The following is a 16,411-nucleotide window of genomic DNA, read 5'->3' on the forward strand; positions in this document are numbered from 1 at the left end:
TTTGAATTTTCAATCATGCCATTAATTGATACATTAAAATTTTCTGCAGCAATATGGAATAAATATCTTATTCATTCTTTACAAGACGTATTATACCTTATTTAACTGTAAATGAAACTGCACAAAATTTAAAACTGATTTTCGTCTGCTATTGTTTTGAAACAGATCATCTTCTAATATTTAGAAATTTTTTTGTGATATTCGTGTTTTGATTGTTGTTATCCCGGCACAAGCTAAGAATCCGTTCAGGAGCATACGCCGGAAAACAAACCTCATTCCTTCCTAGAAATTAAAAAGAAGAAAATTAAGAGAAAAGGAAAATACAAACGCAAAAATCAAGAATAGTCCACCAATGTTTCTCGTCTATATTTCGTTTAAAATGACTGAAATCCATTGATAGTTATCTTTTTATTTATATTTGGCTCATAAAATCGCAACAACATTCATATATTTAGAAAAAGAAATTGTAAGTTAAAAACATGAAAATTAATTCATGTATTAAAATTCTTGGTGATAAAATAGTGTTGGTGCCATACAAGAAAATGCATGTAGAAAAGTGAGTAAGGATTTAATATATTTTGAATAGAATGCTCTATAATTGTTTATTTAAATGTAATAGTAAAAATCCATATTAATATTGTTTCAGTTCATTTGCTAAAACTATTTAAAGATTTTGTTTCTTTCCTAATGATGGTGTAGACATTGATTTTAAAGCTGCTGCCACATTAGACTTTCTAATTTGTGATTAGCGTCTCATTTGTCTGAATACTAATTTCATTTTTCTGTATATGTTTGTTTCAATAAGTAAAACTTACTTATAGGAGGCGTCATTTTTGCATAAATAACAATTTCTAATAAAATCATATATACTTTTGTTATTCAAGTTTATTTAGTTCTTGATGTACTTTCATAAAGCGTTTTACATAAAAGTTTACTTAATTTTAGAGCTTTGACAATGAATCATTATTTCTTGTTAAAAACAAAGAATATGATTTTTTTTCTTTAACTTCACATTGCATTTACTGGTTTTGCATACAACTTTCCAATTACTGCATCATCTAAAAAGTAATATTTCACATTTATAAGGATTTGTCGTGATAGTTACTTTCATTCTATTTTTTAAATTATAAGAATTTTTTTAAGACCAAAACCTTTATATTTGCAGTTACTTCAAACATTATTGCTTTTACTAGATCTTGTTATCTATTACTTATTGAAATTGGCAGAAAAATCGTTTTGAAGACCTAAATACTGTTTTAAATTAAATATATCTATACTGGAACTTTTTGTATATTAAAAATATTTGAATTGAATACGGTGTTCAAATTAATTTCATATTAAGTGTGCATTATTGATTGTTCAAAATGCTAAACTGTAATCCATTGATTAATTATTTTAATTATTTATTTATTATAAAGCATATCTGACACAGTAATTTATTATTTTTCATAATGTTCACTGATTGTTGGCTTCAAATAAACATTTGGAATTAATATGGAAACACTATAAAAAGATATTTCTCAATTAAATACCAGAAATCACAACTTTTGTTTAAATGATCTTATTTGATTAAATCAATTTAGTTATTTAAGGTAGAATAAAGATGAAATTTTTTTCATTTTATTTCTCTCAGATATCATGTTTGGATGCAAAGTCCAGAGCTTTTGGAACTAACAGCTTCAGAACCATTGACTTTGGAGCAAGAATATGAAATGCAACAATCTTGGTTTGAAGATGAAGATAGTTAGGTGTTATAATTTTATGAAAATTGTACATGTTTTTCAGTGGTGACTTGTGCATTGTAGCTCAAGAGCTGCTGTACTTTATAATGCATTATACAATGATATATTTTGACATAATTTGAACTTTGCCTTTTTTTAGAAAACTAACTTTGAATAATTTAATTATTAGTAAATAAAAATTAAGTTTCTGATAGCAAGTTTGAGCAAATAATTTATAATAAAGCAATTGCTAATTTTAAATAGTTTTTAACTGTAAAATAATTTTTGTTGTTTATATTTCCACCAACCTTTACTCTCTTTTCTAAAAAAATCAGACTATTGCAATTAAACATAAAAAAATAATATAAATATAAGATTAAAATTTGTATGCATTAAGAATGTTAGTTTCATATTTATTTAAGAAAAAGAAAGGTTTTAATGCTGTTACGGAACTTCGGGGTTCTTTTTTGCGATTTGCTGGTCGATGAAGAAACACAATCAACAGGCCACAGTAACAAACGATAATGATCTTTATTAAACACGAAGACACTAATACACAGACAATAAATATACAGCCGAGATGAACACAGCAGCACACTATAACAAACAGTTGCCCACAAGTAGTAATCAATAGTTATAACAACTACAGTACACAAAGTGGCATAGCACTGTCTCCTTGCTTTAGCTTTATCCAACTTCTGACTCTCTATTACATGACTGGCTACTTCACACACGACTCGATGCTGCTTCCACAATAAACACCAGGACTCGGCACACAGCTCAATTCAGCAATTGTGTGAGCTCCGCACAACGCTTGTGCTTCGCTAGACTGATCCAACTATTCACTGTCTCTTCCCATGACACCGACTCGATTCACGGCTGATTTCGGCTTGAGACTGCCTTTTTATAGTTCCTGGAGGCAGGCAGAGAAGGTCCTGGAACAATCAGGCTTATCACGATTCCTATTAGCCCAATTACTTAAATTCTAGAAGATTCCAGTATTATCTATTTTGTCGCCAAATTCGTCGTCAACCCCTGAGAGCACCGATTCGGTTTCCGATCAGCATCCAACAGAGCTGATCGTAAAACGGTCTTTCCAGTGATAGAACCAACCATGCTGGGAAGCAACATTTCAGATTTGTAACAATTTTTTAAAACTCTGCTTGTAATATCCTTTATATTGTATTATTAACAGCACCTTCCGTTTTTTACAAACTATGTAGTGGAAGCAAATACACTTTGTTATTGCCTGTACCTAACAATAAGAAATTGGTACTGTAAAGCAGCTGAATGGCAAGCATAAATCTCAAAGCACTGAATTGAATTGGTACTGATTTCAAAAGCATACTTTTATAAATTTTCTTCTTTTATGAAGAATTGTATACTATTTTCCTCTAAGTTTTCTTTGAAAATTATAAATTCTAAAAGGAAAGATGCATTAAATTGTTGATGAAATTTATGATAGTATACAAAATTAAATGAATTAGTAATTATAAACTAAAGAATTGGATTACTGTAATTTCATAGTGGTTATGCATTAATTAGCTCTAATGATGGTTCAAAACTACCATTCCAAAAAGTTTTGTATCTTTTTTTAAAAAATCTCTTTCTCTCTCTTTTTGTAAATAAAAATTTAATTTAAATGTCTTCATTATTTTCAGAGTGCACTTTCATAGTTTTAGACAAGAAAATATTAGAAGACACCTGCAATGAAATAGGTAGCTTGTGTTTTGAATTTCAGTAAACTTACAAATATAATTTTTAATAAAATTGTATTTAACTTGCTCATAGAAGTTTTGATAAGATATCTTGTCCATCAAGAATATTACTTAGTGCTAGTAACAGTTAATACTTATAAAATATTATTTATAATTAAATATAAGCTCATTCTTCACATTATGTCTTTTTATTTACTAATACCTGACATTTAATAATATGTACAACATATTTAACAGTATAAGATTTTGAGATTTTGATATTTAGAAGACATTATTATATCATATATTGGACACGCTACAAAAAAAAAGATAAATATAGTATACCAAAGGGTTCTTCTTAATTTTTTATAATGACTTGCACTTCTAACCATAGAAATTCAACATTTCATAATAATAGAACTATATATGTTCTTTATTATAAGTAAATTATAACTATGCTTTTAAAATGCCATTTCAGTTTTGCAAATTTTCCAGTAAATTTTATGCTGCATAATATTATTTCTTAACAGATAATATCTGTCAGAGGAATCTTGTATCATTGTCATACAGTTTATATTTTTTATTTCTTTTAAATCAATGTATCCTTTACAAATCAATGTAGCCTTTATGGTTAGTTTGTCACCTTTGACAACAAATTAGTTCACCAATAAATTGGTTGTGTTTAATTATAATTAAATATCATACTCATATTGGTTTCTTTAACATCTATTTTTAAACATCAAATTGTGTCAAGTATTAAAACCATGTTGTTGTTGTTTCTAAATACCTTGATATCTGTTTTGTTAAGTATTTAGCTAAATGATATTATTATGTTTATATTATTTTATTTCCTATTGGAATCTCTCATAACATCATTGTACCATTAAAAAATGTAACTGACTGAGTAATCTATCTTCTGATTGCACAGTATCTTTTGCAGCACTGTAACTTTCTTATTCCTAAATAAAAAATGTCAAATTTCAGGTAAAAATTGCATGGCATCTAAATTGAAATAATTGATTTTTTTTTTTTTTACATTTTAAATTAGTTAAATTAGTATAAAAATTATTTTTGTATAGCTATATTTTTGAAACTTTAGGCTAAATAATAAGCAACAATTTTTTTTCCTTTAAATTTTAACAATGAAATAAAATATTTGATTAAACAATGAAAATGGTTTAAATTTCATTGATGAATAAAAACTGGGCATTTTGTTTCATTTCCATTTAGAAGCCATGATTGGAGATGTGAATATGTATCTTAATGACCCAGATGATATTCACGGAGCTGAAATTGAAGTTATGATAGCAGGTATGTATATAATTGTATATCTGTCCAATAAAGGCATGATAATTGCTCATTTTTTTTAAATATCTCATTTTATTTCATTCATTGGATTAGTAAAAAAAATAAAAGTATTTACTAATACAGTTTCTCAAATGGAATAATTAATACATAAGATTAAAATTTAGACTTTTGATTGTTTTTTATAATGACATATTTCAATAGCATAGGTTTAAGCAACCTCTTTATTATGTTCCTTCACCATACTCATACATATAAATTTAAATTATTCATGTTTGTAATTGATTTAATTGATCATTTCCTTTATCTACAAAGACATTAAATGATGCTGCATTTAATGTCTAATCTATTTTCTGCATGAAAATTGCTTAAAGCACTTAGTAGCATTTAGAACTATGCATTTCAGCTTTTTATTTTACTTTTAATTATAGCAATTAAAATTGTTCAGCAAAAAGAAAAGCTCTGTTGATTAATTTTTTAAATTTTACCTTTGGTATAAAATTTCATTCCAAATTTTATTCCTTATTTTCTCTATAATTTTTCACTATTACAGAATTTAAATTAGATATTGTTATCAGAACCCATCTCTCTCACTAAATTGTGAGAGAAGAGGAATTCATTGCATTTCAGATCATGTTTACAAAACTTTCAAAATTTGTATAAACAATATTGACCTGTTTACAAATATACAAATATTTTATTAGAAAATTTTAATTTTTAAAAAATTTTCTGCCAATTAATGTAAAACTTTTTATTCTAATTTATTCCCACATATGTTTGTTAAAATTTAGTTATGCTGCCTAAGAAATATAAGTTTTTATTTCATAAACTTTTACCATGAACTTTCTTGATATTTTTATTAATTTATCTTGCTACTTTTTATCAATATGAGTGTTATTTTTTTCTCATTTTTAATACAAAATAGATTTTATATTACAAAAGGAATCTTATATACAATAATGGAATTGTTCATAACTAGTTTTTTTACAGTTGTAGTAAATCTTCAATTATCCAGTTATTAATCACAAAATTTTATTTAAAATTTTCTATCATAAATATAAAAATTGAATAACATATATGTCTATATTATTAATTTTGTTGTGCTATTACATTATACCCTCTTCCATAGCCATGCTTATGCCCATATAATAGCATGATATATTTGCTGTAAGTTATGTGATCATGAACAATACCATTAAATTTAGATATGAGCCAATTATTATATATAATTAGAAACATTCTATCATTTTCTAAAAATTACAAGGAAGCTTTTATAAATTTTAGTATTTCTATTGGATCCATTTCCATCTCAGTCAAAAATAATGCATTAAAGAAAAAAAGTTACTGCATGAAAATAGTAAAATATTATATTTGCACAATTATATAAATGTGACAAAAACCTTACTGAATGTTAGGTTATTTTAGTAGCACAAAAAAAAACCCCATTTATTTGTATTGTTTACATACTTTAAAAACAATTTATTTGCACTAATTGATTTGTATAACTTTAAAAAATTTATAATTAATTGCATATTTTGTAAACATTTGCAGATCCTTCTCATCGCTCCAAAGGCAAAGGAAAAGAAGCATTATTGTTTATGTTAAGATATGGTAAGTATATTTATATAGATTAAATTATAAATGTGTAGAATGAAAAAAAAAGTTCAAAGGATTTAAATATTAAATTCATACTAACAAATATTTGATTTTGATGTTTTGACCCATTGATCTGTTTTAATATTGTTTTTGAAATATTTCATAAATTTCTAAAACAATAAAATGATCTTTATTTTAATTTATTTATTGAAAAAAAGTTTGGAAACAATCTTACTTTACTTATTTACAGGATTGGAAGTTTTATCAATTACTAAATTTATTGCAAAGATAAAGATGAAAAATGATGCAAGTTTGAAATTATTTAGCAGCATTGGATTTGTTGAAGTAAGCTTCATTTCTTTTCTACTGTGATGTTATATTTCATTAGAGAGCTATGGTGACCTAGTGGTAAGGACTTGGCCTCAGGACAAAAAGGCTGTACTTCAAAACCTGATTCCATTACATTTGTGTTGTGTATGTCAGGCTTTACATGTAAAATTTAACATCATGGGTCAAACATTCTCTTTTTTTTATGTGAAGTTTGGGGAGAAGCGTCTGCTCAGATGTCATCCTCGTCATTTAAAAGGGCTTCAAAATTATAAAATCCATTCTGAAATAACCCAAATATTGTTTTGAAAAGAGATATTAATATAATTAAACTATTTTGTTTAGTACTTCACAAATTTAAATGTGTTTTGATGTAAAACATTAATATAATATATTAAAGTGTTACCTCCAAACACATTACTAATTTTTTAAATGTTTTTACATTAATATTTAAAAATTGTCTGAAGATAAATTCCTTTATGAACTTAGTAAATATGTAAAATATTATAATTTGCAGTTTGTGAAAATTCTGGATCTTGAAACAATATAACAAAAATATTTTTTCTTTTTACTGGTTTTAGTTTATAAAAATTTCATTCTACTATAAAATGTTCTGATGCATTTAACAAAACTGCCTTTAGAAATATATATTGTATTCATAGAGCTTTCTTTAATTTTAGGTTAACAAAAGTGAAGTATTCCAAGAAATCGAAATGGTGTGCCAATGTAGTGAGAAATGGAGAGAGGAATTAGTATCTAATACTGAAATGTACACAATAGAAAGCTATAAATGATTCTTATTTTTTAAATAAATTAATTTTATATTTTATATAAATTATTATTGATGCTTCCATTTCCACTTAACTAAGCATGAAAATGTGGGGTTTATATATATATATATATATATATATGTAATGATATCTCTAAATCTAAGTTAAATCCTAATTAATTTCCTAATTTTTATCTTAATTTAGCCCACATTAATTTCATTTTAAAATGTTCTCTTATTTCCTGATCCAATTCCACCTTTTTTATTTAATTAATGCAACAGAGCTCTGTAAAATTGCTGAAAATGACAAGTTTCCACGCTCAGAGTGAAGGAATAAAAATTTGTTGATCTAACCGCATTCCTTTAAAAGATCCCTATATTTCCCTTATTTAAATCAACAACATATAAAGAAATCCTTATCAGAATCTCGCAGTATAAAATCATGGGGATAAATATTTCATTTGCACCTTTCTCTTTCATTCTTGTGTCATGCTATGTACGGATGTGTTTTTTTCTCGCTTCTTGTACATAAATTATGCTTCCCGGGATAGAATAAAGCGAAGTTTTAAAATTACAAAAGTGTCTTCTCTCTTCGGTCACGAAACTGCTTCAAAATTATGTGTGTTTAAGTATATATATAGGATGGTTATAATTAAAGTACAAGTGTTTGAAGGACTGTAAAAGAAAAACTATTGGAGTATGTTGAAGAAATTTGGTATATGTTATATTTACTACATGGAGAAATAAATTACATAATAAAAAAAATTAGTTCAACTTTTTGTCATAGGTGGCGCTTTTTAATGACAATATTTTATAATTGTAATTATAACATTTTTCTTTGTTAAAATATGAAATGTGTAATGTATTACAATATTTGTTCTTTATCCTTCAAGTTCTATTAAATGCTGTAGACTCAAGGCAGCGTGATTCACAGTAGCACGTAATGCTTCCTGATGAATTTCTAGGACATGTCTAGTAATGCTGCTTTTTAAAGCAACAGCAGAGTTAGGTTTGTCCTTGTAGACGCCATCATTTAAATATCCCCACAGCCAAAAGCGCAAGGTTCAAATCAGGTGAAAACTATACTATACATCTGCTAACTATACGATCCTCACTAAAAGTTCGGCGAAGTTCATTAGTTGTGTAACAAATGTTTTTTACTTTAGTTGTGTAACAAAACTTTTAGTGTGTACGATCCTCACTAAAAGTTCATTAGTTGTGTAACAAATGAGCAATGTGAGGTGGTGCTCCATCTTGCATGAATATTGTTGAATCGACGCAGTTTCTGTCTTGCAAAGCAGGGATCATATTACTTTCTAAAATTTGAGTGTAACTAGTACCTGCTACGGTGCAGCGAACTAACCCTGTTGGTGTAAGATCTTCGAAAAAAAAATGGACTAATAATAGAGTCAGCAGTCATACCAAACCAAATGCAAGGGTTACCCAAAAACAGTATGCGCGTTTGATGAGCCCCATATCCTACAGTTATGGGTGTTGACTTGTCCGGATAAAGTAAAATGCGCTTCATCAGTTCACAAAATTTTTCGAATCCATGATCAGTCCATCAATTTTGGCAAGAATGAAGTTGACAAAATCAATTCTTTGAAGGGAATCGCCTGGTTGCAAGTGCTGCAAAATTTTAATTTTGTACGGATAGCATCTTAAAATGTAGCGCAAGACCTTGCATACGGTCGCTCATGGTTTTGATAAAGTCCTTGCTACACTTCTAGCGCTTACAGGTAGCTGATCCACTAACCCTGGATCAATTGCTTCCTTAATCTCTTCCACAGCTTCCTGATGCACAGATATTCTTCCTCTAGTTTCAAGGAGCACTCCGAGTTCGCCTGTAGCTTCAAATTTATTTATCATTTTCTTTAAGCCATTCACTAACATCGGTTCTTTTCTCAAATTTTTAAGACGGCGATATTCTTTCAAAGCAGCACTATAATTGCTGTCGTGGCTGGTTCGTGAGTGCTTTCAATAAATATGCAAATAGAAAACTTAACAAATTTATTGCAGATTCGTTCGAGTTACTCTGCTCAGTAACTCCTCCTCCAAGAGCAAACACTCGAATGACATCACTCTTTTAATTACACTCGCGCTAGTTTTCTAGCGCCATCTATGAACGTTTATTTCCTAACGCTTCAAAATCCAATCACTACAATTGCTATTCTTTTGGTAATAACATTTTACTAACAGAGCACATTCTATCTTTGACAAAGCCATGGCTATAGCTTAAAGATACATTACTTTTATCAGCATAATGATTTTAAAATTGTAGTGGTATTCGTTTTGACATAATATAGAGCAAAAACAACGTTTTAATAATCTACAGCGCCATCTATTGCAAAAAATGAACTAAAATTGTTTATTGTGTGATTCATTTTCCCATCTTGTAAATATAATATATAACCAAATTTCTTCAACATATTCCAAGTAGTTTTTCTTTTACAGTCCTTCGAACACTTGCACTTTAATTATAACCACCCTCTATATATTTCAAGGATATGATCAATGAAGAAATTGCATTTTTCATTACAGTCAAGTTAATGATATACAGAAAGCTAACCTTGTTGCCCAAAAATAGACTGCAATGTGATTTTTATAAATTGATGATTTAAAAAAAAATTCTTATTAAAAAATAATAAGAATTTATTTTTAAAATATAGTAATAAAAATCTGTTGTAAACCGTTGAATTTCATAGAGACTAACCCCCACTTCATAGTAATCCGAGTGTAAAAGTAATGAAAATTTAATTTTCCTAATATTCAGGGGAGAAATAATTTATTTTTGACATTTAACCATTAGCAACCATATCCTTTAAATATAATAGACATTATACAACCCCTAGGTATAGTAATGATCTGACTTTTTTTTTTGTTTTTTTTTTTTTTTTTTGTTTATACTTTGCTCCAATTTTACTTCTTTTTTTCTCTTCCTTAACAGCAAGCAAGAGGCTCTGCACGAAAAGTTGTTACTCTGTTTCTAGCTTGTGGTGGACACAATGTATTGACCATGTATGAGGACCATTTCATGGGATGGTTGTTGGTGTATCATTTCAGCTGGTTGCCTTCAACTATGCTACTAATTTATTCAGGACCAAATGAAAAGAATTTTCTTAGATTTCGCATCAGATTTCGCATTGCTCAGTCCCTAGAGGTGAATCGAAAAGTATAAATTTTGTTTAGCACCAGGACTGGGAATGTCCATGGCCCATCCCTTGTTTGGGCCTGTTTTAACACTTTCAGCGCGAGGGACGAGATAACTCGTCTTCCAGGAATATTCGCTATGCACCAGGGATGAGATAACTCGTCCTCTGCTCAAGGTTTTTCTGTATTATTGCATTGTCTTATATATTATATATAAGAAAGAATTATATTGTTACAAAATTTTTCTTCTACAACAAATACCGCTAATCAATTGTAATTACTCAGCGCATTTAATTGCTATAGTTCAGCAGTTTGTTTGCTGTCTCATCCTCTAATTTATCTTATTTGTCGGCGACTCCGAATCCTCTCTCACACACACAGCTTTTGACGATCCACACTACATCTTCCCAGATTCAGATTGCCTGTCTTTTATAGTTCCGGGAGGCGGGGCTGGAATCTTCAGACCAATCAGGGCGCACCTGGCTGTATCTCGGATCTTAGTGGATGGATCGTGAAAGTTCTCGAACTTTCCAGTAGTAACCATTTAGTCGCCAAATTCGTCGCCAAGCTCTCAGGTCATTTACGGCAGCTGCTCAGCACAGATCTTACAACGGTCTTTCTCACGATGACACTATTCATGCCGGGTAGCAAAGTTACAGATTTGTAACAATATATATAATTATTATATATAAGCGCAGATGGTGGGACAAAGGCGCGCTATTGCCGCGACTAAAGTGTTAAGCACTGCTGTTAAGACCAAATCGTCTTCAGTACGATATGACTCCTTTTATTTTTTTATGCTCTACACATTATATGCTCATTAGCACACCAAGCACTTTTTGTACCGAAAAAATAATTTCAACTGAAAAATTTTCTTTCAAAAAAATATTGCAAAAAAAATTATAATAAATAAGTAAAAAATAATAATAATGAAATAAAAAAGCAGAAGTGAACTGTCACTTTGACGATTTGAAGAAACAATAAATTCTGCAATATAAGTAAAACCACAGGAAAATGTCTTTCCAAGACTTTATTGCCTTAAATTGCACTAAAGAGGAACTTGCACTAGAGAGGAAGAATTACCATTCTTCCCTCCAGCTTAAAAATTACAGATTTTAGGCAAGGTCATGAAAATCACACGTATTCGGATTTTTATTTTCAGTACTACTCAGGAGTATTTTGTGCTTCAAAAAATAGTATAACTGGTAGACATTTAAGAAATTTTGTGTTCAGCCAACTGATTCTAAAATTTAAGATACAATTTTAAGAACGATATTTTGTCAAAATTTCATTTCACTAAATTGTTTTCCTTTTTTGTTATAATGTTTTCATTCATGCAAATATACAAATAAATTGATGGTTCTACACTGCTTGACAACTGCTAAGGAACAAGTGATTTATGCAAAATCACGTCTCAGACAGCTGGCCAATAAAAGTAAATTCAAGTTGAGAGGGCGTGGTAGATCAGGACTCGTTATCTGTATAAAAGATATTGCATACAAGCTCATGATTCCTACAAAAATTCATGCTGTTTTATGTTTGACCCAAGTAGTGCAGGATGATATAAAAGTTTTTTCCCTGAAATTCTGTTTGGTTCTTGCAATAATTAAGAGCAAAATGTAAGACATCATTTGAATGCTCACAATCGTGGACGACTGAAAGCAGGTCAAAGTGTCACCAATGTAGCTGCTGCAATGGATGTATCAAATAGCGTCATCTCGCGATTAAAGAAGACCGCTGAAGGTGGAAATGCTCTGCAAAAGTATGTCGGGGGTTGTGGTAGGAACACCACACCTTTAGAAGATCGCTATGTAAAGGAACGCAAAAAGGAACAGAAATTTAACTCTTTCCCAGATAGCTGCAAACCTTGCAACCGCTACTGGTACGCATGTTTTTGCAAGAACAATCTCACGGTGATTAAATCAAGTTGGTTTGTATGCACGGAAGCCTGTTCGTTGCATTCCACTTCAACCACGCCATCGTCGTGAGAGATTACACTTTTGTAAGGAACATGTTGGTTGGGATTTCCAAAATTTGTCTAGAGTGATGATCTCAGACGAATCTTGTTTCAGTGTGACAAGAGATTCTGGCCACCAATTACTGTGGAGAAAGCGTGGAACACGTTATGTACAACAGTTTGTTAGTGAACGTGATCGGTACGGCCCAGGCGTGATGGTGTGGGCAGGCATCATGCACAATGGCAGAACACCGCTTCGCATCTTTGAGCGTGGAAGCGTTACATCGCAACGGTATTGTAGAGAGGTTATTCTGGATCATGTTCGTCTTTTTAGGGGTGCTGTAGGTCCAGACTTTTTGTTTATGGACGATAATGCTCGCCATACAAAAGCGTTGAGGTATCGGACACACTGCAAAGAGAAAATATTGTCCGTATGCAATGGTCTGCTTACTCTCCCGACCTAAATCCCATTGAATATGCTTGGGATGCTCTTGGCAAATGTGTTTCACAAAGAACCATCCCTCCCCGAATAGTGCAAGAGCTCAAAATCGCCTTGAGAGAGGAGTGGGACAATATCCCCCAAGAACTCATCGATAGTTTAGTGGACAGCATGGAGAACAGATGCAAAATGTGCATTGGTGTCCGTGGCCATCACACATCTTACTAAGGTACTCATGTCTGCATCATTCTGACCTGAAGATCAATTTTTGTGGAGCTGTTTGGAAATCATCCAAGGAGCATTTTTTTATTTTTAAGTTTTTAATTCTTCGATGTGTCGATATCTGCAGCATTTTGCACTATAATAAATGCACATCCTCCCTACTAAATATGTACTTAAGTTCCATTTCTTCAATCATTGTCTATACTTAATTATTCCGAAAAACATAACTGTTCCTTAGCAATTATCAAGCAGTGTAGTTCAAAATTTGATATGGGATATACTTTAAATGCTAAATTTTTTTTTTATCAAATTTTAACGATTTAGCTCTTTGATTTTTGAAGTTATCGCATTTACTTGTATTGGGACCCCCCCCCCCCTTCAAAAAATTGCTATCAAATTTTGAAAGAAATGCATTTTTCACAATCTGCATTTATTATTAAGAAATTCGAATTCCAAGAGCTTTTGAGTTATGTTTACAGACGGACATAATTCCAAAAATGTTTTTCAGATGTTTATATCATGAAGATGGGGCAAAAGCTTAAATTTTTTGATTATTACAATTAATACGTTTAAAAAAAATGTATACACGAAAATAAAAATCGATTTTTTTTAAAGCATTAATTTAGTTCTTGTATGTTTTGGCAAGAATAACAAATGATCTATAATTTGGAGCACAACATTTTGCTTTCCTTTTATTTTGGGAAAACTTAAAATTTCACAGTGAATTAAATATTTTCCAGCATACTGTTAAAAAATTCTAAACATTTGCACAAAAATGATCTGAAGGACAAATACAAATAATTCGTTAATGGTGATTCATTAAATGATGATGAAATATAACTAGCTAATGCTATGCAAAAAAAGCAATGATGAGCTGTAGTTACTGCTAAAAACTAAATCAAGTGGTTTTACATTAATACATAAAATTATACTAGTGAGGATTTCCCTATCAATACAAACAAATGGTGAAAGAATAAAACAATTAATACATTTTTCCCATACTGCCAGTTTTTTCTTAAAATCTTATCTCCGGATTCCGAAAAATTCCCTGTAAAACATTAAGAGATCAGACAATGCAAAAAGTAAAGCACTTTGAAGGCCCTCACATAAGAACAAGTAAAAATAAGCAATTTTTAAGGACAACGATTAAGGATTTTTAACAATTTTTGCACACCCTGTTTTAGAATAAAGTTATACTATGGGTTGCTTAAAATATGGAAATATTTTAAGTAAAATGCACCTTCTGTTTATAATAGACTGATGTAGTAGAAAAGATGAAAGAAAAAATAAATTGATATTACTATCATATTCATATTAAATTTCAATATTAGTAGAATTTTTCTTATATGACTTGATTCCTCAGAAATGACAGTTATTGACTTAAATAATAATATTTAAAGCAGTTTTGCTGAGAAACTATGTCACTTCTGAAAATTTCAAAAGCTGAAGATAATTCATGAAATTTTTCTTGAATAAATCAATGTCTTTCATGGCTAAAAATTTTTACAAAATAAGGCATTAATGACATGAAGAAATCAAATACAACTGAGATTATAAGAAAATTTAAGAAAATGAAGGCAATTAGCCAATAAAGCTACAAGTCTAATTTATTTTATATCATCATGCAATTAAACATAAATAACATGCATCTCTGCCTTATTTGGTATGTTTTATACTAAAGGTAAAATGCTTTTTTAACCTATTATTTTATGCTATGATAAACACAGTACAAAGTAAGTGAATATTTAAATAACAATTGTATTAAGAATAAAATTTGCCTTAACTTTAATTCAATTTAATATGTTTTTACATTCGAATAAGCTCATCTGTGAGAACTATTTGTTTTTCAACAATTTACTAAAAAGTTTTTATTAATTCACACCTGAAACACTTCTATCATAAAATGGAATGACAAACTTAAAACTACTGATCATTTCACTAGTTAATCACCTACTAAAATACTATTTGAATTATATGTATTGACTGCTCATCAAACTTTAACAAGGTAAAGAAAGTTAAAGGTAGCCGATGAATCATACTTGAAATTTAATCTCCTTATGATTAATACGCTGACACAACTGCTATCACAAATTAGGAAACAGAGTGCGTAGTGATAACCTGCCGAAAAAAGTAAGCACCTTAGCCCCCAAAATGAAGCACCTTTGTATAAATATGCATATGTAAACTGCATGTTTTCCAAGCGTAGTATTTTTTTTTCTTCTGTTTTTTTTTTAATAATGCATAATTTTTATTGAAAAAAAATTCTTAAAAAATTAATTTTAAATGTTTATTTTTTAAATTTTGATATCTATTTCTGTATTTGCACAACATTTTCTATAATAAAATTATACCTTTTTGGATTTATCAAAAGCATAGAAATGATTATAAAAATGAAAGAAAAAAAAACTATTAATACCAAAAAAAATTAAGTTAATTTTATAAGATTAACAATAAAGGTCTGTGAGCTTTTCCAACATTTCTTAAAATTAAAATAAAATATCAGATATATATATCATTTCTGAAAATGCCAATAAAGATGCAGAAGCTCTGCATGACCACAAATTTTGTATTTGATTTTTATATAAGCAACAACAATTAAGATACAACATGGCTGGGGTGGAAAGAGAATTAAGTAGTACTCATTCTATTAAGTAATTTTATTTGCAATCTTATGAAGCTAAAAACTACAGCATTCCTATGGCTATCATCATACAACTGGCCAAAATGAACTGAAATTGATGATAGAACAATGCCATGTTCTAAATGAGTTTTTAAAATAATTTTTTAATAGAAAATAATAGCAGCGTTCACAAACGATCGGATTAAAAAGAAATTGCTCTATCGCTTCTTATTCCTAAAGAGCAGTAAAAGTCTTTTTTGAATGTTTAACATTCCTAAAATTTAATAAAAACCTGCTTTTTAATCTACAAGCAAAAATTCTTAATTAATCAGCTCTGTAGTTAGAAATAAAAGGGAAATAAATCAGTCAGGGCGTCTCCCTAAAACTTTCTCGCATATTGCCGGAAAACGCGTTGTGCGGCATTGGCGTACGTTATGGAATATTAACACTAGGCGTGAATTAAATATTTTTACTGATTCTATTGTCTGATCGTTGGCAAATGTTTTGAGATTAATCTCTGGCAAGAGGTCGGAAGTATCCGAAATGCAAATTTGGATTTTAGACGCATTTTCCCCGATTAAAACAAAAATTTGACTCAAAACTACACT

General features: G+C 29.6%; 1 protein-coding gene across 1 annotated transcript; it reads left to right on the forward strand.

Annotated features, from left to right (window-relative positions):
* Positions 1-37: 37 nt before the first annotated feature.
* On the forward strand, positions 38-13,710 carry LOC129983969 (N-acetyltransferase 9-like protein). The gene is made up of 8 exons (XM_056093700.1): positions 38-556; positions 1,634-1,743; positions 3,383-3,439; positions 4,649-4,729; positions 6,275-6,334; positions 6,570-6,664; positions 7,327-7,415; positions 10,363-13,710. Exons 1-8 carry the CDS (start codon positions 480-482, stop codon positions 10,403-10,405), a joined length of 612 nt encoding a protein of 203 aa, XP_055949675.1. The 5' UTR covers positions 38-479; the 3' UTR covers positions 10,406-13,710.
* Positions 13,711-16,411: the final 2,701 nt, after the last annotated feature.

Source organism: Argiope bruennichi, chromosome 9, assembly GCF_947563725.1.
Source record: "Argiope bruennichi chromosome 9, qqArgBrue1.1, whole genome shotgun sequence".
In the NCBI taxonomy this organism is placed as follows: domain Eukaryota; kingdom Metazoa; phylum Arthropoda; class Arachnida; order Araneae; family Araneidae; genus Argiope; species Argiope bruennichi.